The 23,097-nt window shown below is 46.7% G+C and overlaps 1 protein-coding gene across 1 annotated transcript in view; it reads left to right on the top strand.

Moving 5' to 3' along the window:
* LOC125918753 (anoctamin-2) overlaps positions 1 to 22,434 on the top strand; it is a 41,958-nt gene extending 19,524 nt beyond the window's left edge. Inside the window, exons 3-7 of the mRNA XM_049624947.1 lie at positions 9,121 to 9,273; positions 9,635 to 9,687; positions 11,586 to 11,767; positions 19,489 to 19,594; positions 21,506 to 22,434. Coding sequence (XP_049480904.1) covers positions 9,121 to 9,273; positions 9,635 to 9,687; positions 11,586 to 11,767; positions 19,489 to 19,594; positions 21,506 to 21,775 — 764 coding nt within the window. The 3' untranslated portion in view covers positions 21,776 to 22,434. The remainder of the gene's footprint in view (positions 1 to 9,120; positions 9,274 to 9,634; positions 9,688 to 11,585; positions 11,768 to 19,488; positions 19,595 to 21,505) is intronic.
* Positions 22,435 to 23,097: the final 663 nt, after the last annotated feature.

Below are 23,097 nucleotides of genomic sequence, written 5' to 3'. Positions count from 1 at the left end.
GTAGAGTAGCTTTGGCATTTAAGAACGTGGGCCCAAATTTAATTCTATAAGTTCCCAAAGAATCTCTCGATCAAGTTTATTGCCAGTATATCAGATAAATAAGTGATACAATTGAAGACCAGTGGCCTATGTTCATATTCATGAAACTGTGAAGGGAGCTTCTTGAGGTCAGGATTTGTGTTTTATTCATTCATAGCACCTAACCACCAGGCCTGGCATACAGTAGGTGCTCAATGAATGTTTGAAAAGGAAAGAAGAGGAATATAGAATGAAAGAGGTGATTCTGTAGTGTTGGACCTTGAAGACAGAGTGACAATTGGACTCCACAGACATCATTGTTCATCAGAGCTCTCCAGCCCCTCTGGCTGTGTTGATTTAGCTGGCACAATCTACCCCTGACTTCCCCCAACCAGGGGCCAAGAATCCTTATTTTCAAGTGCTTATGATTAGGGAATGGTATCCTCCCAAAGGCAGGCTTCCTAAGGCCATACAAATTGGTAGACTTGTTTAATCATCTGTGTAGTTCAGGCAAAATATTCTATGTAATAGTCAGCTACAGCTATGATAAAGCTTTGTAACAAATGGCCCGAAGTCTCAGTGACTTGCAACTGAGACAGAGAATAACGAGCAATGGGAAGAGCTGGCTCCATACCTCCCTGAGTATCCTCCCCTGGAAATGACCAGGTAAAGGTAGCCCCTTACTAAAGAAAGAGTAGAAAGCTTCCAATAGAGCAGTGACTTCGGTGACACCCAGGATCCCTTCCATATTCTGATATTCTTTGGTCATGGATAATAGAGACCACACTGGGTAATTTCCAAGTTTCTAACGGGCTGGATATATAAAACTAGTCCCAGGGGTGCCTTAGCTGTAAGTGATGAAATATTCCAGAGTATCTGTACAAGCATCAGCACTGAAGCTCGATCATTTTGTCACAGAACTCCAAGATTGTGTGCTACGAGGCAATGGCTCAGAGAATCAGGAAATTCCTTTCCCTGAACCATCCTGTTTATACAAACTGAGTCATCTCACTGGACAATCAGGCACCTGCCATCTTCTCCAAATGGCATTTAAACACAGTTCAGGCAGTATCCAGGGTGTCATTCCAGTATTTCTGGGAAGTAGGGTGAGTCACAGTTCATGTCTCTCTCTCTCTCTCTCTCTCTCTCTCTTTGAAGTGTACATTGATTGTCACTTTCTGTACTAGGAGTCCCTCTCTCCATACATACTTAAGAGAAAAGACAAGAGTATATTTGGATATGATACCCCTAAGTGTACTACAGAAGGCTTCTGGTGAACAGAAGATGCCCAGTCAGTGCTTATGAAATGAGTGAATGAATGAATGGAAGGCAGTCTTTAAGGTTAAATCTTACGGAGAACACCATCACTTTATCATTTCTCTTCTTTCTGGAACACCCAGGAAGCTCAGAGTGAACTCTGTTGCTCAGCTGTGGCCCCATAATAGGTCCTTAGAGTTTGCATATTTGTTTCTCCCTCCTTTCTATGTCACTTCCTTTTTTCTAAAATTCCATAAACCTCACTATGTGTTCCTTTTGTTGACTTTTTTACAGCCCTTTGGGAAGATGAAAGGGGAAAAGAATAAAGGAAAAAGGTTCTTATTCATTTGTTGCTTGGGAACTTCTTTCCAATCATGCCTAGTTTCATTGCCCTTCTGCCTCACTGACTGTGTTTCCATGGCCCAAAAAGGTATATGGGAGGATTGACGGATGGATGGATGGATGGATGGATGAGAGGAAGGAATGAGTAACTGGCCTTCACATTCCCGTTTTGCAGGTGGATAAAGTAAACAAGCATGAGTAAGCCAGGTCATTCATTTGTTCACAATAAACATTTATTGGAAATTCACAAGGCTGTTCTTTGAAAATCAGAAATAAATCAGTAGATCTCACCAACTCAGTTCTCTCTTGTTTTAAGATGCTGAACTAGATCCACTGATGTCAGTTTTTTGAGGGGGCACAAATTCAGGCCAGACAGGAGTAATGACACGGACAACAGCAGGGACAGCTCTAGTGCACCAGTCATACAAGACATGTGAGTGAAGGTGCTTTGGAGAGTGAAAATATCAGCACAGATGCTGGTTCATTGTCTGACAAGAATATTAGAAATCAGACTGGAGAAGATCCAATAAAGGAAACCTAAGAGATGTGAGAGTGGACACAGGGCCTAATATTTACATTTTTGTGTGAGGAAAGGATATTGAATTATGTTGGCATCAGAAACTATCTTTGTTTCCCATCTTCATCAATTGCTAGGTAAGTGGCCCTGGGAAAATTATTTCATCTGAGACTCAGTTTTCTTACTTGAAAAATGGAAATAATAATAATACTTGACACTAAATATTCTTTTATGAACCAGAGAGCATGGTGCCTACACATGGTAGATGTTTAAGAAATGTTGGTTGAAGCTCCATGAAGTCTGAGCGCTTGGAGTTTTGCTTAAAGGATATGGAAGGGGAAAAATGGGCAGATTTTTCCAGAAGACCATAGTGTCCAGGCCTTTAAGCCCCCTGTGGCTGAGAGTCACATTCTCCTGCCCTTTTCTGTGGTCGTCAGCACACTTCATCTCTGAAGGCTCCCTTGACCCTAGCCTCTGCTCCCAAGGAGGGAAGAGAGCTGCTAATGGACTGGCCTGCATCATACTATCACCCAGAGTTCTGCTGTTGTAGCTAGACTCTGAATTGTTGAAGAGCAGGACTCTCAAAAGTCACTGGATCTTCTTTCCCCATCTGAAGAAACTAGTATTTCAGAATTTGTGTGGGGGTGAAGGCAAAGTGGGGATTGGGTCTCCCTTAATCACAAAGAAAAGAAAATATGCCTTGCTGATCTGTCCCAATGTTGCATTGATCTGTATGCAGTAAACTCTTAATATTTAAGCTGTTGCTTCAAACCTGTTCCTTCCTGTTATGACTTCCAGAGTTTCTGAATTGAGCCTGATCCACTGTATAAACCCCAAGTGACTCCATACATACTGCAAAGGAATTCCACTGACTGTCTTTATTTCCTAAGTAGTTCATTTGTAAACTTGGATCTGTGGATTTTCTTTTTTTTTAAACAATTTTTTTAATGTTTATTTATTTTTGAGAGAGAGAGAGACAGTGTGAGTGGGGAAGGAGCAAAGAGAGAGAGGGAGACACAGAATCCAAGTAGGTTCCAGCCTCTGAGCTGTCAGCACAGAGCCCGATGTGGGGCTTGAACTCACCAACCGTGAGATCATGACCTGAGCTGAAGTTGGACCCTTAACTGACTGAGCCACCCAGGCGCCCCGGATCTGTGGATTTTCAGGATAGATCTTAACTACCAACCATATAGCCAACCTTCAAATGCCTCTTTTACTTTGTTCTTCAAGTCAAGCCCAGTGGTTGTGAATCTGTGAAGCCTTCATGGATCTGCTGGTGAATGTGAGTTATTCCTGCCCTGGTGCTCTATTAATGCTGCCATTGGAGTTCAACTCTGTGACACCAGCAGTGTTTGTTTTCATGGCCAGCTTCTCCACTGCATACTGTGAGCTCTTGGAAGGATGACATAGTAATCTGTTCATCTTTGTTTCCTAGCAACAAACATGGTGCCCAATGTATAGAATGTGCTCAATAAATGATTGCTGGATGGGTGAATGAATGGTGAATGATGGGCATTGAGAACCTTCTTATATTCTTTCAGGGCTTTTAACTGTTTTCCTAAGCAGTACAGGCCCAGGCTGAGAACCAGCTCACGCCCTTCTCAGCATCTCTTTCTATTTAATCATCAACCAACATTTGCAATTCTTTTTTACAACAGATACTCTCAGTGCTGAGCACAGTTGGCTTCCCTTGCCCTCAGGAGGAGGGCATCACTGGGTTGCAGCCTTGAAATAGGGGCTGATGAAATCAACAGTGATGACGTACCCTTACTGTGTTTTCACGTAAGCGCTTATGTTAATGGGCTGTTTGTAGTTTTTAGTAACTGCTTCCTGAGTGAGAAGACAAGCTCACATCAGTGTGTCCCTCGATAATTTCCTTGCATTGCTTCTTGTTAGTGGTTCATAAAAGGGAAAATTCTCAAGCCCCCAGGTTTTAATCCCCTTAAGCAGACTGTGTTGCTTTTACTAAGCTATCGAGAGTTGAGGGGGAAAATGCTATAATTATTTTCATTAGATTTAGACTCTCCTAACTGACTGGTTTTACACCACTTTCCTCAAAGTCCCCTGTGCAAGTTTATAGCACTAAAAACTGCTGTGTGGAGGTGTTAGCATTTATGCCCCATCTCACCTCACCATCACTAAGTGCAGTGACTTCCATTCCCACAGTTTAGAAGCTGCCTCTTTTTGTATCTGTTTTGTGTTTACAGCTGGTAAAAAAGGGAAGTTTGTATTTATGAAATAAATAATCTCTGAACATCTGTTGTGGGATAGGCACCACACAAAATTGTGGGGACTCAGAAATGAATCAGATATGGCCATGGTCTCAAGGGGTTTCCCATCTAGGGAGCAAGTTAGACAGACAAATAGAACAAGACTTTATGGAGTGAGGAGGTGGGTGAGGAGATAGGACTGGGGTGTAGGAGAGTCTCCATAGAGAAGGTTAGATGTGAGTTGGATCTGAAATGTAGATGGTGATTCATTCAGCAGACAAAAAGAGAAGGATAATTACAGAGAGTAGCAGGATGTACGAAGGCTCAGAGACATGGAAAACATGGTGAGTTTGAAGAAGTACAAATGGTTTTGAAATGGTTGGAAAGCAGGCAAAGTTGGTCTTCAAGCATACCAGCTAAGTGTTAATGCTGAGCACAGAGCATGGGTGAGGAGATGTGTGTGTAAAAATAAATTAGGGTTAGATCACAAAGGGTTTTGAATGCCATGACAAGGATCTGTGTGTGTGTGTGTGTGTGTGTGTGTGTGTGTGTGTGTGTGTACACATGTGCGCATGTGTAAGGGGAGGGTGGATATTTTCACTGAAGAATTTTAAATAAATGAGTAAAAACTATGTTCCATCAAGAGCTTTTCCACCAATCCTGGCCAATCTATTCTACCTAATGTACTATTTTTCTTCTTTAAGCACATTGTCCTGGAATGTCCTTGCTGGAAGCCATCTTGTTTAATTTAATACACTCCTCCTTGTTATTTTAACCTAAGCCCAGGTAACCAAGGCCAAGATTTTAATTGTCTCCAGCACTAGGTAGTATAGGGCTGGTGGTTATTTTAAAAGGTCCTAGAGACTGAGATGAGAAAACTGATGGAGTTTGGGCCTCGGAATGTTTCCAATCTTTCTGCTTCCAGCTCAGCATTTCTGGAGCACTTCACAGCAGGCTTTGTAAAGATTTAGTTGAAAATCAACTTATGGATTCCTCCGTAATTGGCTTGGCCAGGTTTATAATCTGTTGTTGGTCAAGCCAAGCTGGCTTCTATTATGTAGTGCAATGAGGGTTCCTGGCGTTGTTCTTCTCCCAGTGGAGGCTGGCTGTTTTTAGAAGCAAATCTTGGTGTTGGTGAAGGCCGGTATCATCGTGTCCTCTGAAGTGAACCCAGAAGGACGCCCATCTGATACAGCAGTTAGGCCTTTGACTAAAAAGAAAAAAGTCTTGGATTTGGAATTTGTATGCTAGAAGGCTATAGTTTGATATATTTTTTTCTCCCCGAGATAAACCAAAGCTTCCTATTTGTTTCTGCCTCTTTGGGTTGATTCCTAGATATGTGTAGTATGCCCCATCCAAGCAGGCAGCACCTGCAGAAATGGAGCATCTACAGAGAGTGGCTTCTCTCAGCCTAAGTACCCCAGGTAACACTGGAAGGGGGACAGCTCCACTGGCCTGTGCTGAGCCCAACCCCTTGAGGCTATCCAGTGCTGGACACACAGGCTTACATGGCAAGGAGAAAGACAAGAACCATATCATGGGCTTGAGGTAATTCATGAGCACTGATAGCACTGAGCTGCCACTGGCAGTCCTTTGTGCCAACAGAAGAGAAATCGAAGGGAGCCTGTGTGTCTGGAGAGCTTATGAAGGTAAGAAAGCAAACTGTCAGGGCAACCCCTGGGAGAGGTCTCATATCTGCCTCTGGAGATGACGTGAAGGAAAGGAGAGTAAGTAGAGAGTCCTATTTTCCTATAGCCCAGAAGACACTGGATGTGTAGTGCCGCTGCTAGGAGTATGGTGAGGGCAGGCTGTCTACATTTATAGTCACTCAGAAGTAACCTGCCCCTTCCTTTTCCTGTCAGTCTCCTTGCCTGGCCCTTGTTGGGGCTTTGGAGAGTTTACACAGTTCTGTGAGAGGAAGTCACTTACAAGACGAAGAACATTTGCCCTGTAGAACTGAGCTCATTAGAATCAAGAAGACCAATTTAGAAGTCCATAAATAAAGACAGGTTCATATATATGCACTTAAATACAGACATGCATTTTACAGGTTTTAGAAAACTAGTCTAACATCTGTTTTGCTTTCCTTGTTAATTCCACTCTCTCTGCCCCCACCCCCACCCCCAACTCTAAAGCGAATTCCTCAGCAAAGCCTGATTTAAAAGATGCCATAGACCCTGCATTTTGAACCAGCTCCCAGAGCTTGTTTTTGAAGATTTATCTTTCCCTCCCCACCACCCCAACCCCTTTGGCCAGCCAGCTTGGCAGTCATCCTTCCAAGGGCCCAACCTTAACAAATCCGAGCCTTCTGGTGCATCTTGCCACCAACTGGCACCTGCCGGTCTCCCAGGGCCAGCTGAGAATCCACTGGGCATCAAGGGCCATGGCAGTGACAGACTTGTATCAGCAAGAGCAGTAAACCACAACTGTGGGTCCGATCAAGCTGCCAAATCAAAAGCAGGTGTGCTGGGTGAAGTTCCACGCATGTTCTCTTTCTCGAAACTTCGACCAAGTTTAGGCATATCCCTCTGTGAACGTTTATTTTTTTCTTTTTTTTATTATTTTTTTAGTTTGGATCCTGTTTTTCATTCTTTATTTGGATATTCTAGAATCTTGAAGCTTGTCCAAGAGAATGAGAACCACAGCATCGTTACAAATCAGACCTGAAAGGAATTTAAGCCAGTCTCTTTGGAATTTATCAATGGAGATACTGAAGTCCATTGAAATAGAGTAAATTGCCCAGAGACATACGGCTAGTGAGAAACATATCCAGGGCTAGAGGTTAGGCCTCCTGACTCTCAGTTAGTGCTTAAATTTGTGTCTGTTTAGGGGCATGTGGGTGGCTCAGTTGGTTAAGCGTCCTACTTAAGCTCAGGTCATGATCTCACAGTTCGTGGGTTCGAGCCCTGTTCCACGATCTTCGCTGACAGCTCAGAGCCTGGAGCCTACTTCAGATTCTGTTTCCCTCTCTCTCTTTCTGCTCCTTACCTGCTTGTGTTCTCTCTCTCTCAAAAATAAATAAATAAACATTTTTTAAAAAAAGTTTGTGTCTGTTTAACATGTAAGTGTGCAATATACATGGCAGCCATCTGTAAGTATTGATATTTATTCCAACAAGAGTAAAAATATACGTAACAGGTAATATTACTGAACAATTATTAGGTGCCAGACATTGTTATAAGCACTTTATTTGTACAGTATCATTTACCTTTGTGACAACCTAGGTGGGTATTATCATCCTCAATTTATAGTTGAAGTTACTAAGACACAGAAAAGTAAATAACTTGCCCTTGGTATGTACGGGTGTCCTATTAGACTGGTTTTCCTGGGGCTCAGGACTGTGGGTGCTGAGCCCCTAGGGTTGGACAGAACCCTTGCCTTTCTAGTGGGAAAGGAAGACATGTGAGTAGATCAATCACAATAGTACATGACGATGGCCATAACAGAGGCAGGCACAAAGGTGGTGGCGCAAGGATAGAGCAGGAGGAGCAGGCTTCTCCAAAGAGATAGTATTTGAACTGTCTCGAGGGTGCATGGACATTGCTAGCTGGTGAACGAGTGCTTGTCCACAAGTGTATAGGAGCACCTGACAGGATCAGAGAGGATCCGGAGGGGCAGAAGCTCAGTGCCAGAAGCCACAGCCATGATGGCTGGGGGGAGATGTTGAGAGACAGGGCTGGAGGGTGGTCGGGAGCAGATTATAAGGTACTTGCATCCCAACATGAGTAATTTGGCCTATACCCAGTGAACACAAGGGAGCCAGCAGACATTTTCGGGAGGAGGTAAGTGACAGGATCAGACTGCTGGAGGTTCTGGGAAGACTGGTGACAAGGGAAGCAGTTAGGAGGCTCTTGAAATTGTCCAGGTGGAAGGGATGAGGAGCTGGGCTCCACATGGCCATCTGATTGGCACAACCTGCCTCCTTTCCTTTGCTCACACTGCTTCCATGGCTTGGGATGCTCTCTTTAATCCAGGCCTACCTTTCAGGACTAAGCTTAGGTGTTTGATATGGAGGCTCTCTTGGCACACATAAAATCTTGCAGCACATCTTTGTGTACATTTCTCTCTTCTGCTTTAACACCCAGCTCCCTGAAAGTAGGACCAGACCTTCGCCTCCTTAAATACTTGGCAAGGTGCCTGACCCTCAGTGAGCTCTCAATAAATGTGTGATGAATGAATAAACTTTCTAAATAAAGGCAGGGACAATGGGTATGGAAAGAAGAGGCCAAATTTGGGAGGTGATTTTTTTTATGTTACATCAGGGGATGGCAAACTATGTCCCATGGGCCAAATCCAGCTCAGTTTATGTACTGCCTTTGTAAATAAAGTTTTATTGGAAGCCCATTTGTCTACGTTTTGTCTCTAGCTGCTTTCACTCTACAATGGCGGAGTTAAGTCATTGTGACAAGTCTATGTGGCCTGCAAATACAAAAATATTTACTCTCTGGACCCTTGCTGAGAAAGGTGATCAACCTGTGAGTTAGAGGACCAGGATTAGTGACTGGACATAGAGTGATGGAAAGGAAAGATTCCTTTTCTCACGTCTTCTCACTATGCCTAATGCAGAGCTTTGCTCCTGGGTGACAGCCTTGGCTGGTGGGCCTGCAGATACTGAGAGAGAAAGACCCATGACTGTGGGCAGGAGAAAAAGGGAGCCTGGGAGATCAAGGTGGGAAAGAGACCCCATAAGAAAAAGCCAAGGGGCCATAGCTGCAAGGCAAAGTTTATCTAGCTCTTACTTCCCAGCGATGCTTCTCCTCCTCTTCTCTCTCGTAGTCATCCAGTTTGGCTTTGTCACCCTCTTTGTGGCCTCCTTCCCTCTGGCACCTGTGTTTGCCCTCCTCAACAATGTCATTGAAGTGCGGCTTGATGCAAAGAAGTTTGTGACTGAGCTGAGACGGCCAGATGCCGTGAGAACCAAAGATATTGGTATGTCCCCTGCTTAGAGACCATGGCAGGCCCTCTGCCTCTGTCTGTCCCCTCAGTCTCCCTGCCATGACCTGCCACCACCATCACACCACGTCTGGAATCAAGAGGGCTGGGGGAAGCCCTTGGAGGTCCTCATCCTCATATCTTCAGGCTCTGGGAGACCTTTATCCACCCCTACTTGTCCCCCTACTTTCCAGACGGTGGAGGGGGACACCTAAGGCTTTGTAGGCAAGCCCATTTCTGGGGGACCTAGCAAACCTCCACTGGTAATGTGCCTGTGGAGCATCACCCTGAGCTGCAGCCTTGTTGTCACCAGGCCAAGGGTGGGAATGAGCCAGATGCCCTTCTTTCTGTCTTACAGGGATTTGGTTTGACATTCTCTCCGGAATCGGCAAGTTCTCTGTTATCAGCAACGTAAGTGTTAAATTCGTGACACCCTAGCCCTGTGGGAAGGGCTTTCCACAGGAGCTGAGGTCTTCAGAGCAGCATACCAGCCCTCGTTACCTCCCAGCCTTTTCCTTCTGGAGCTTTGTTAAAGGCAGCCCCCTGGTTAGTAGTGCATACGTGGTGCCATTGGCCAGAGCCGCGCTACCATATCGTTAATTTCACAGAGAGAAAGGAAGGTAATTACCCACCAGAGTGCATACCGTGGCCTTAAGAGTCAAAATCTGATCTTTCCTCGGAGCCAAGAATAATGAGGAAAGAATTCCGCATATCTATCCATCTCTTTCCTTTCTTTTTCTCCTCCTGAGCTAAACAATACCTGGAGCATTGCCCGGGCAGTGGTTCCTAATTACGGTTCCTCCAAGCTGTCAATGCGAAGTCCTAATTATTCCCATGGACTCTGGCACCGCGTAGGTTAAGATAGGACATGCAAGAAGAGGGGTCCTACCTGTTGTGACCTCTTTAACTGCCTTGCCAGACATGTCCACATTTCAGAGGAAATCCTGATGGGCCCAAGCCAATAGCAACTTTTGCTTCTGCCTTTTGTATGGATGGTGGCTAGGCAGGGCCTCCTGTCCTACCTCCCAAGAAAAGACCCCCAGCTTGGCACCTCCCAAGAAAGCCACCACCCATTTTCCCCTGGGAGAGAAACATTGATTCTGTGACTTGGTTGCCTATTAAGAACACATTAAAGGCCTGGAGAGGCAGGAGGAAAGGCAGAGAGAATCAGCTCACTGCACTGTGAATGTTCAATGTAGGAAGCGCACATCTTGTGGCTGAGAAATGAGGTGCAATTTGAAAACAGATCAGTAGCCCCTTTGGGGTTGTGTCTACTGGAAAAGAGGCCCTGCGTTCTAGGTACTTTCTATCATATGACAGAATGACAAGAAATCTTACTTCCCTGGGTTTCTGTCTTCTTTACCTATCTGTAAACATGAGAGAGCATAAGATTACCCACCAAATAGGATCATTCTGGAAATTAAATGGGAAGATGAAAGGACATGTAGCAAGTGCTCAGTAAGTTGTAGCTGTGGTGATTGTAAGCACATTACTCATTCTCAAATATGGTATGGCCATCCGCACTCATATATACATTTAGAAAACAACGCCTAAACTACATTTTTAAAAGGGCTTTAATTGTTAGTGCAGAATACAGTATAAACACCTGCCAAAAAGATTTAAGGTTTTCTTTGCAGAAAGTACCTCCACATTCAAACATGCAATCACTCACTTGGTGTTTGGTTTGCTCCGTAGACATTTATAGAACACTTAAATATGCCAGATAGTATGTTAGGTACGTGTGGTTCGATCGGGCAAGACTCGCTGCTTTCTTTGGTTGAAAGAACAACTTGCGTTACATGCTGTGCTGAAAAGTGTCAAGAGGCAATGGTCAAATTGGGGGAACTGTGGACCCATATCCTTGGTATTCCTGGTTTTCTGGTGTCACTCAGAGGCAGATGTACATGGCCATTCAGTGTCCTTGCACATTGCACTTAAGTGACACTCTAATCAACGTCAGTAATTTTCTCAGAATATCTTCTACTCTGCTTTGACTTGGCTAACACCAGTGTCAATTCAGACCAGAGGTGGCTCATTCTCTCCAGAACCAAATGATCCACACTGGCTTAGCATCCTTTGCATCAGGGATTGTAATTCACCCTCCTGACAGCCACTGTCTGTGGATTCCCTTACACATAGCAAAGATGGAAAAGCCGCAGGAGCTCAGAGATAAGGACTTCTGTATCAGCCAGAGCAGTGCCTCTGGATGGGGAACCCAAGGGGCAGCAGTCTGTCAGCCAGAAGGACCCTGTTCCACCTGATAGCATCCATCCTGACCACTCCTCAAGTGCGTGTGCTCTGTCCTGCAGGCTTTTGTCATTGCCATCACCTCTGACTTCATCCCCCGTCTCGTGTACCAGTATGCCTATAGTCACAACGGGACCCTGCACGGCTTTGTCAACCACACCCTCTCCTTTTTCAACGTCAGCCAGCTGAAGGAGGGAACACAACCAGAAAACTCACAGTTTGACCAGGAAGTTCAGTTCTGCAGGTAAAGAACTCGGGAGGAGGAGGGCAGCAGATGACCGGATGTGGTATATCCAAGTAATTATCTGGAATATCTAGATTGATATCACTCTCCTCTCCATCTTTCCCCTGCCCTGAACCTTCCGAATAACTATAAATCAATTTCAGTGCATCAATAAATGTTTATTGAGTGCCTTTTGCTAGACACTATGGAGCAAAGAAGTATATAGCCTTGTCCTTACCATGAAGAGGTTTATGGGCTGGTTGGAAGAAATAAACAGAGTGGATAAGACATAGCAGGCTATTCAGGGATTATATCTAGTGTGGAACATGAGCACTGTGGGTGTTCAGAAGAGAGAAAGATCGGTGGGGGCTAGAATGGGAAGGGTAGGCTTCCTGTAGGGCCTGAGGAGTCTTAAGACAGAAAGAGTATGCTAGGTGGGGAGTCGGCATGGGCTAAGTCATGGGGTGGGGATGAATTTGGGGTGTTAGATGAACACTTAGGGGCTAGGTGATGTAATTAGCAAGGAGAGTGCTTAGAAGATCACAGTAAGGAATAATATAGGAAATACAATATATCAAAACTCCTAGGATAGTATAAGCCAAAGCATTGTTGAATTTGAATAGGTAGATGAAGTAGGTAATGGGAAGTCTTGAAATACTGCAGGCATTGTAACATGATGTAATAGGAAGTTACCTTTTTAGAGCCAGGAATGATAGATAAAGTGTATGTGTAGGAGAATTAATCTAGTCTCAGAGAGAAGGATGGACTAGAATTGAGATAACTCCAGGAGGGTGGCTGAGTTGCTGCCGTCACCAGCCATGAACCTTGGTGAACATAGACCAGAGTGGCGGAAGGGGAAGTGAGAAGATGAGCTGTTTACTAGAATACCTGACAGCATTGGTGACAAGGGACAGAAGAGGGAGCCCAAGGCAAAGATACCTCCCAAGATTGGGCTGAAGTCAGAGGACCGGGCATGGTAGGTCCATTGACAGGGATGGGGAAGATGCTAAGAGAATCCAATTTTATGGTAAATATGATGAATTTTATTCCAATCACATCAATTAAAATAATGGTAGGGAGAATGATGTATCCCGGTAGATGGGCTACTCAGTGCTCGGTGGTGGGAGCTCGAGTAGAGGATAGGCTCTGAGAGGTGAGGTGGGAAGAAAAAACAGAAGCCAGACCGTGAAGAATGTGGTGGGCATATGGAGGTGTGTGGACTTCATCTTAGGGCAGTGGGGAGCCACAGGGAGCAGGGATGAGATCCTACTTCTCATTAGTGTTCTCTCTGGCTGCAGTGTGAAGAGCAGTGGGTTACATGTGCAATAAAGAGATGCTCTACTCTACAGTGTAAGCAGGTGTCCAGAGAGTGGCGTCAGCATATTATCTAGATACAGCATATCACATAGGTGTACTTTAGGGCTACCTTTCCTAGATGGGTAATAATTGTTGATGGAAATCTCTGCCTCGGAATGCTCTACTCACTGCATGCTATGTGAACTTGTCTGGCCCAGGAGTTTGGGAGTGGTGGCTTAACCTGCTGATGTCTTTGTAAGCCAGGAGTCGTCAGTGGCTGTACAAAATAGAAATGAAGGAGAGTTGGGGGGGGCAGGATGGGGAGGAAGAGAGGGAGGGAGAGAGGATGAGAGACAAGGAGAGAAGGAGAGAGAGATTGTGAGAAACAGAGACAACCCTAGAGCTAGCCCCAAAGCCAATGTTTAAAACTGCTTCCATGGTGGGAAATGAAAAGTTTGCCCTGGTTTTCTGGCAAATAGTGTTGGGAACTCTATGACCCTTCTTATTCTTAGCTTTCAGTGACCTCTGGAGATAAATGTGGTCAAATAAAACTGAGGTCTCGGGCTCCAGCCCAGCCTCGCCAGGGATAGAGGTATCTTAAAAATAGCAGTAAAAGTTAGGACAAGTCTCCAGCTGCCCATTTGAGATGCATTCCCAGCATTTTTGGAGCAACATTTTCTTCAGGCCTCTAGCTGCTCCAGCAGGGGGCTGCTCCAGAAACAGTCCGGCGACGTCAGGAAGCAGGCATGATTAGTGACTATCGACAGGGTTGAAGGGCTACCATGTCCTGTACGGTGGGTGGTGGCTCAGGCTTCTGGCTCCACTGGAAGGGAGCAGAGGGTCAGTATGGGAGAGAGCCTGGCTGGGGATCTGGGTCCGGGAGCTTGGGGAGCCTACTTGGGCATGGCTAACCCAATGGGTCTGCTTAGAGGTGCTGAACATCCAGAAACAGCATCCTTGGTGGCCCCTGCTAGGTTTCTTTGCAGGGCCCGAGTTCTTTCATATCCCAAAGTCATGTGAAAAGTCTTTGAAGAGGCAAGTTCTCTTCAGTACATGGCTGCCTCTCATCTGTTCCTCGCTGAAACCAGAGGGAGACTCAGCTTTTCCGGGTGTTGCCTTTCCTGATCTTTATCAACCACTGGATTAACGTGGTTCTCATTAGTTCCTAATTGCCTATAGTGTTTTCCCTTGTCAAAGGCCAGTTTCGGAAGGCAGTTTGAAGTAGCTCAGATGGTATGAAAATATTGTATGTAATTGTGTTTAGCATTAACATGACATTAATTTCCATCGGGACTATTAAAACAATTAACATACCGTGGTTGGAGTTGAGAGATGTATTTACTAATTGATTCATAGTGTAACTAAAACCTCATTTTTGGAAAAAGCCATTCCTGAGTGTTGATGTCTAACTCCTCTGTTACTTCGGTATGTCCTCTTCCTGCCCACGGTGATTTTGTATTATGATGAATTGTGGCAGGTGTCATGGTCACTGGTCACTCCTGCAAGTGAGGATGGTGGGGGGACATCTGAGCCAGGAGTCTCTCTTCCTTCTCCACATCTCAGTTTCCCCATCTATAAAAATGGGAACTTGGAATTAATAATCTCCAAAGATTCTTTTCTGTTCCTAAAAAATTAGTATTTCATGATACATGTAATATATTAATCTGTTCTATAGAGTCTATAAAAACTCTAAACATTACAAGCAACATCTCTAACTCTGTCCTACCTCCACCCTAACCTCTGCCCAGTCCTGGGCACTTTTCCAACAGTAATCTCAGTCACACCTTTGTGTGAGTCTTTCTCAGACATTTCTCCATGCATCATCATCAAGTGAACTCATAGAACCTTTAGGGTGTTTCATGGCTTTGTTTTATAATAGTGAAATACATTTTGAATTCATGGGAACCTTCTTTCTTTAGGTAGTGTATAAATACAACTCAATGTGATTTTTCATAGTGTTAGAACAATCTCGATATAATCTTAAAGTAACTTAAAGCTAAGATATAATGATTTTTGTACCAGTTTCACTTACTGTGTGTGAGTCTGTCTCAGTTAACACTATAATTTAGGTCCTGAAAGCTTAGTATAAAAATGCACGGAACAGAATATCACCGTTAATTATATTCTTTTGAAATTATGAACTTTTTTGCTATCATAGAAGTAATTCTGTATACATAGGTATATACACAAAAGGAAAAGACTCTCTCCTTAGCCCCCACCCCAGTCATTGTCGAAACCATCCTGTTTATTCTCTGTGGAAGCCTCCAGAAATCACATTCACATGCATTGTCTTACTTTTCACTGTGCTTTCCTTTAACATTTAATGTACACACACATGTGTTCATTTATTTGTGGCTGGTGGGAGAGAGCTGGAGCACTTCTCTGTACTCAGCACATTTCACTAGCCCCACTTAACAGATCAGAATGCTGAGGTTCAGGGGTAGGAAATACGTTTCATGGGGTCTTACAGTTAGTAAGTGACAGAGCCACTCCCAGGGCACACTAGCTCATTAGACACTCTAGTTGTTTGTAATTACAAGCCTCTCATTATTATGAGACTCCAGGGAACTCTCAAAAACAATGTTAAGGCTCAGAATAAGGAGAGCCTTGGAGGGGTGAGGGTGAGAAAGGAATGGCTCCTAAAATCATACTTCCGAGCTTAAGTCCCAGCCAGCAGGTGCAGGAGGTGACCCGCTATGGAGGTCACCCAGTGCTTGGCCACTCACAGGGACTTTGGGAGACGTACTCCCTCAACCGGGGTGAAGTATCTGGTTTGGGAAGGCCTTTGAGCTGATGAGAACAGAGCAGAAGTTCTACTTCCCACAGGCCTGAGGCTTACCTATTTTGTGCCATTTCCCTGGACAGAGATCCTGAGAGAAGCCCCTTGCAGATGTGGCAGTGGCTGACTTTCTCATTCATATCAGCACGATGGGAAACTTGGAGCATCTGCGCCCGAGTGCTCAGAAATCCCCCTGGAATGCCAGGGGGAGCCGGGAAGAGGGGCACATGTGCTCTGTCCTCTTAAAGAAAGAGGCGTATTCCATAATGTGCCTTCAGTGGAGGGAGAAAGAATAGCTAGTGTGTATTGGGCATGTACCTGATAGGCCAGGTGCTGTCGGGTGCTCCTCATTGACCTTTCCTCCTCATTACGTGCCACCTGGGAGCTGGAGCATTGAGGCTACTCCATAGACCAGCATCATGGCCATCAGCACATCGGGTAACTTTTTAGAGGACATAGAACTAAAGTGGTAGAGAAGACATCAAGCCCTCACCTGGTGACTCCAAAGCCCATGCCTTTGCCAGTGCCGTGCCCTGGGCTTAGAAGCCAAACAGACCTAGCAGACAACCGTCACTGCTGTGGACGCAGTTAAGTCCATTTTTTGTGGCCATTTCTAGTCTTAATTATCTCCTTGTTTAATTAGCGTCTTCTTCTTGCTCAGGGAAAACATTTGATAAGCTTGACTTCTTAGGATGCCACTTTAAACAATTATGAAATCTGAACTTCTATTGGAATGTAAACAACCAATCATTTACCTGGTGGCAGAGGCTTACTGAAATCATATTTTTCAAACTATGAGTCATTGTTCATTAGCAGGTTATGAAATCATCTTAGCAGATCATGGTCAGCATTTGAAAGACTAGAATAGGATAAGATAGGATAGGATAGAATCAGAAAATATCAGTGCACACAGCCAGGGTAAGCATGTTTTGTGTAGTTTTTATTGCCTTGACATGTACTTATGTGTGCATTAATGTAAAATTAATGTAATGTATTTCTTAGTAATGTAGGTCACAGTTTTTTTTTTTTTAAAGTTAGCTTTGGAAAGGGAAACGTGAACAGATGCAGAACTCATTAAATTGTGTCTTGTTCTTGTCTGTGGGTAGTTTGTCCTGTCATTCCCAACAGGGCTCCCTCTAGCCCATTGGCGTAGGGGTATTTCCAAGTAAAGCTTTCTGGAAATATCTGTGTTAGTCTTTCCTCAGATCTTTGATTAAATGGATGTACTTGTTAGCTTTTTAAAACGTCTTGGACACTCGAGGAGGGCAAAGTGACATTTCCAAAAGCTGTGGTGAGTGAGGAGCAGAAGTGGGACCAGAATTAGATTATTTAGGGATTCTTTTCAGACTGGGAAAAAGAGGGGTGAGCAGTGGCCCCTACACCAAGGCCAGTGAGCAGCTGTCCCTTCCTAGATGGAGCTAGAGAACAAGACAAACAGACTTTGATTGTAGCAGGAGGGATGGGCTGGACCTGGGGAGGGATGTGCCTGTGGTACAAAATGGGCATATGTCCCACCTCCTGAGGTCTTGGGAAGAGTAGAGAAATCCCCTTTTGCCGTGAGATCCTTTGGTGGGGGGAGCAGCAGGAGGGCGGGCGAGCCGGGGTTTTTCCCACTCCAAAGTGTCCCTGTCCTTTAAGCCATGCTCTCCCTGTCTCCCGTCAACAAGCATAATCTGGGGTTGGCCGTGCTTCTGTCCTCAGCCATGGATGGATATGCTGAATCCTGTGGTGTTTTGCTGGGCTGCAGTTAGCTTTGCTTTTCATCCGGATGGCAAAGTGAGCCTGCAACAGCTGTGATCAGCTGTGGGAAGTGGGGGTGGGGAAGGGGCAGCTCCTGGCCTCCTGCCCAACCCTAGTTGACTGCTTAGTATCAGCCTCTGTCTCTGTTGCTGACTCTGCCGCTGTGCCTTTTTCTTTCTGGGGTGTGTGTGTGTGTGTGTGTGTGTGTGTGTGTGTGTGTATCTCTTTTCCTCTTCCTCTTTTTTTCCTTCTCTTCTTCTTGCATCTCTCCTTGGACAGTGGGAAGCCACCGTGCTTTTTCCTGGATCTTTTAGGGCAGCTGGCTCGTTCAGGGCAGGGAAGGGACAGAAAGCACCCATTTCTGAATCCCCCGCCTCAAACCGCAGCTGTTGGTGAGGTGCTTTGTGACAATAGAGAAAAGGCCTGCCTTCAGCCAGACTTGGGGTCTCACCTTGACTCTGCTTCTTGCTGGCCATGAGAGAGACCTTGGCAAGTAATTGACTTTCCCTGAGCCTCAGTTTCCTCCTGTGTCATGTGGATATCAGTGCCTGTCCAAGGATGTTGTGGTGGAGATCCAATGGGGAAAACTTCCAGTAAAGCTCCTTGCTCAGGGATTGGCACATTCTGCATGTTCCTTTGTGGCCCCTCCTCGGGCAGAGTACCCTGCCTGCCCCTGCCTTCCTTGGCAGCCATGCACCCCACTTGGTGGCCTCATGCCACCCTACTCCTTCCCCCAGCCCGGGGCTTGTTTTGCTTTTACTCAACGTCAAAGATCTATTGAATTCCAGGGAGAAAACAGTTCCACGAAGCGTTATAATTCTTCTGGTACCAGCTCTTGTCACTTTTCCAGGCTTAGAAAAAAGTGAGTCTGAAAAAATGAGCCATTTTTAACATGAGTCATCACAGAATGGGGGTGAAAAGGCAGCGGTGAGGAAAAGCCCTAGATGGTTCCACGGGTCTGAGAAAGAGGCACGAGTTTACATCACGCACTGACATTGTGTTTCTTTTCTTTCCTTTCCTTTCTTTTTCTTTTCTTTTCCTTTTTTTGAGAGAGAGAGAGAGAGAGCATGTGCGTGCACACGCGTTGGGGGGATGGGGGGGGGAGAGAATCTCAAGCAGGCTCCCTGCCCAGCTCAGAACCCAATGCCAGGTTCTGTCTCACAACTGACCATGAGATCATGACCTGAGCTGAAATCAAGAGTTGGATGCTTAACTGACTGAGCCACTAAGGCACTCCTGACATTTTGTTTCTTAAGCCACATGGACAGATCATAAATATGGTCAGTAGAAGAAGATACTGACCAATAGCAACTATTACTGCCACCCCCCCCCCCCAAATTCACTCAGCCTTGAGCTTGGTCTGAGTCAGCCTTCCTTGGGGTGCAAGAATGCAGCTACCAAGCAAGGCCAGCCCCTCTATGGCTGTGGTCCTGAAACAGCTAGCCAGAAAGGAAGCCTAGGATTGTCCACAGGTGCTTGTGTTCTCCCTGAGCCCCTGGACTGCAGAGAACTGTCCAAGGTTTCTGGGCATCTCCCCTCCCTTCTCAAGCTCATGGAGCCAACATGGATCCACTGCCTTGGGCTCCTCTGGAAGAAGAATCCAGACACCAGAGGAAGCTGTGGGGGCTGTTGGAGAGAGTGTTGGAAAAAGACATATCAAGGCCAAGACTGGTTGTTTTGGACTTTGGTACTTTTATTCCATGGACACTTGTTGGTTTATTCCACGGTTGGTCAGTATTCTCTTCTGACCACGTTATGATCTGTCCACATGGCTTAAGTTCCACAGACATTTGTTCCTCCCTGCTTCCTGCTACTTCCCAAATTGGGGAGGCAGGGGCTTGCCTGCTGCTCTCAACCTTGAGGTTTCCCCCTGGAGAACCACCCTCTACCTTATCCCAATCTTAACACCACATTTCTCTCTGGGCAGGTTTAAGGATTACCGAGAGCCGCCGTGGGCCCCAAACCCGTATGAGTTTTCCAAACAGTACTGGTCCATTCTGTCTGCCCGTCTGGCTTTTGTCATAATCTTCCAGGTGAGTTGTTCAGATAAAGAGTAGCCAGTTAGAATCCAGGCTGCAGGGGTAAAGACCACATGGCTCTTCACCTGCTCCTCATCTGCAGGTTTTAATGGCGCTGTGACCTAGGGGTGTCTGCATGTGGCAGGCAGAAGTGAGTGCCTCCCCAGAGGAAGCAGGAAGCACTCTTGAGAGGGCTTCCATTCATGGATGGATTTGCAGCAAGAGAATAGAACACAGAGTAAGGTTACAAGACAGATGTGGAGTAAGTTGCAGGGTGGAGATAGAGTCCCGTTCAGACGTAAGACAAGACAGGAAGTGAGAAGAGCAGTGGAAACCAGAATCTCATCCCCGATGCAGACAAACAGTCCCGCCTGGTCTCTGCAGCCCAAGAAAGGGCTCAAGTTCTGAATCATTCTTCTAGCTCTCGGCTGGCCCCTCCTTTGTTAGGGTGCCTCAGCCCCTGAGACATCTGGCGGAGAGGGCCCCAGAGCCATCCGGCCATGCCTCGGTGAATAGCAAACTCGAGCCCCGTGATTGCTATCTCTGACAATGGCCGCAGCTCCGGTTGCACGGCAGAGATCCGCCAAGTGCATGGCCCCAGCTCCCACTTGGGGTCCTGCCGGCCTTCAAGATCCTTTTCTCTTCCACTCCCTCAGGCTTTTGTATTCCCTGAAGGCAGATCTCTGGAGGGCTCTAAGATATCTGGCTTTGCCCCTGGCCCAGGAAGTGGAGAAGCCCCTCGGCTAGTCTTTCACCTAAAGAAGATAGCCATTCTTCCTCTGGGGAGATGGGGCGGTCTGTTAGAAAAACCACTCCGATGCCCCCCTGCAGGTGTCCCCTGGCTTTCCCACAGCTCACCTGTAACATTTGTTGGCAATGTGAAAGTTGGCTTAAGAGAAGAGTGTGACTTGAAGCAGCTTTAGAGCACGAATGCACCCAGGAGCCTCTGGAAACAGCAGCTGGTCCCGGGGCCCTCCTCTGGGCCCCTGGGTGCAAGCGAGGTTCAAGGTCAAGGTGGGACTAGGTTTGGAGCCTGGAAGACAGCCATACCCTTATGATCTTGTGCCCAGATCTCAGAGCAAGCACGTGATTGGCAGGCAGAGAAGGCCACCACTGGAGCAGCATACTGGGCAGAGCATGGCCTGGGAACTGGGTGGGGATTGGGCCATGCTGGCACTGTTGTGATATATTTACCGCTTCAGTGGAAAATGCTGCAGGGTAAGGTAGTCCTGTCTTACCTGCGTTTCCAAGGGAAGGGATGGGGCTCCACAGGTGGAAGAAGGAAGCCAATTCCAAGTGTGCACAGAAGCTTAGAAAGGAGAAGGGTAAGCTAGGGGCAGGGACCCTAGCTGGGCCAGTGTGACTTACCTTAGCAGGAAGAGAGAGCAGGATGAGTGTGAGGTTTGCTGAAACCAGAATTCAGCACAGAAACCAAAGGACTGGCTCTGATATGGAGGACAGAAGGCAAGCAGGAAGCAAGAGAGGAGCCGCTGGCCCAGCAGAAGCCCTGGAGAGGCCAGCAGGCTCTGTGCCCATTTCCTAGAAGGCTCTGGAGCAGGGGACCTGGAGGCTGAGAAGCCAGGCGGGAAGAACTGGAGGGGAAAAAGCAATAGGTGACACTTCTCAAGCTCCACTGAGTGCAAGGTATTGACTTACTTAATCCTTGCAACAACTCTGGGAGGCAGGTGCTGTTACTGTTCTACTTTCTCCATGGGCACCCTGCGGGACAGACACTTCTGCTCATTGGTTAAGACCACCTGCCAGTAAGCAGAAGAGCCAGAGGAACACGGAGGTATCCTGCCCCTGGATCTGTGCTCTCCACCACTGCCACCATGGCATCACACTGCCAGCCCCGCTGCTGAGACCCTCACTCTGACCCACTGGGCTGGGCCTCTCCTCGCAACCCTTCTCCTTTCTTTTTGGCAGAACCTCGTGATGTTCCTGAGTGTCCTCGTGGATTGGATGATCCCAGATATCCCCACGGACATCAGCGACCAGATCAAGAAAGAAAAGGGCCTGTTGGTGGACTTCTTCCTGAAGGAGGAGCACGAGAAACTCAAGCTGACGGATGAGCCAGCCCCAAGGAGCCTGGGAGGGGGGCGTCGGAGCAGGAGCCGGGCAGCCAGCTCGGCACCCTCGGGCCGAAGCCAGCCAGGCAGCATTGCATCTTCTGCCTCACAGCACACCAACGTGTGAGCGAGTCGACCCCACCACGGGGGCTGCCACAGTGGCAGGGGACCTCACGGAGCATGCCTGTGCACCTGCATGGGAGGGCTGGCTGGCGTCTGCCAGGGCCCGGCCTCAGGGGGGTCTTTGCAAAGGTGCATTTGTGCAAAGAAAGAGGGGTTAGAGCGAGCGAGCGAGCAAGCACAAGCAGGAAGAGAACTGGAGCTGCTTCTCAGAAACTTCAAGCTTAAGTTCCTTTTAGGTCCTCTTTGTATCCTTTTGGGGGATCAGCACCCCATTTTGAGTCACCCGGTGCAAGAACTGGGTATCTCTACCCCAGAGCTCCCAGACGCCATGCACCTTCCTTGCGTTTCCTCAGGTGTCCCCTCTCACGTGGTCACAGTCTGTGAGAGGAGCAAGCCCCCCTCCTGAGCGATCCCTCTCCCCTTCCCACCAGCTCCCCAAGCAGACCCCTCTGAGTCGCTTGCAGCTGGGACTGTCACAGCCTCAGTGGGTACAAATTAAGTCACAGGGCTGATGGCTGTGGCCACAGGACTTGATGGTGAGTGGCAGAGGTCCCAACCTGAGCTTGTCTCCATGTCATGGGGATGCTTTGAGCTTGTGAACTAACCATCACTTTATGCAGGTTCAGATTTAAAGTAATAAAATAAATCAAAACATTCTTTATAAAGATGCGTCTCCTTGTCTGTGGCTCTCTCTCTTTCTGTCACTTCATACCAATATTTATTGAGGACCAACTGCTTCCCAGATGGTCTCTGAGATGAGAGATAAGCAGAGTAGAAGAGATAAAATATCTGACTCATGGAGCTCACTTTCTGGGGAGAGACAGGATTTTAGCTAGTAATAAGGGCTCTGGAGAAATACAAGGGATAAAGAAGGCAGGAAATGTGAAAGCTGGAGAGGTAAGGGGCTTACCATTTTATATACAAATCAGTGACAGACCCGAGATGGTTCTGAGGTTACATCTTTCCTCCCAGAGCTGGGGGGCCAGATTTTCAAGTAGAGTTGGAAGCAAAGGCCAAACACCATTCATCACCGTCCTTTGCACACTTCAGCCCCACACACTGTCCAGAAACCTGTTGCACAGTCCTCTTCCTCGGGACCCGGCCCCAGTTCCTCCCAGGTCATTCTCAGTGTCTGCATAGAAGCTTTGAGGAGGGCCACACTCCAGAGAAGACATGAGTGTTCTCATGTTTCAGCACACCTGGTAATTCGAGGGCCTGGGGTGCCGGGCTGGTCATCCTTGCCGCTCCCCATGGCTTCTGTGTCCTCCTGGCCACGTGCAGGATTGCACTGCCCTGCCAACTCTTGCTCTGGAAAGTAGCTCCTTC

Source organism: Panthera uncia, chromosome B4 (genome assembly GCF_023721935.1).
Source record: "Panthera uncia isolate 11264 chromosome B4, Puncia_PCG_1.0, whole genome shotgun sequence".
NCBI classification, from domain to species: domain Eukaryota; kingdom Metazoa; phylum Chordata; class Mammalia; order Carnivora; family Felidae; genus Panthera; species Panthera uncia.
The sequence above is the reverse complement of the archived record's forward strand: the minus strand, read 5'-3'. Positions and strand labels throughout refer to the sequence as shown.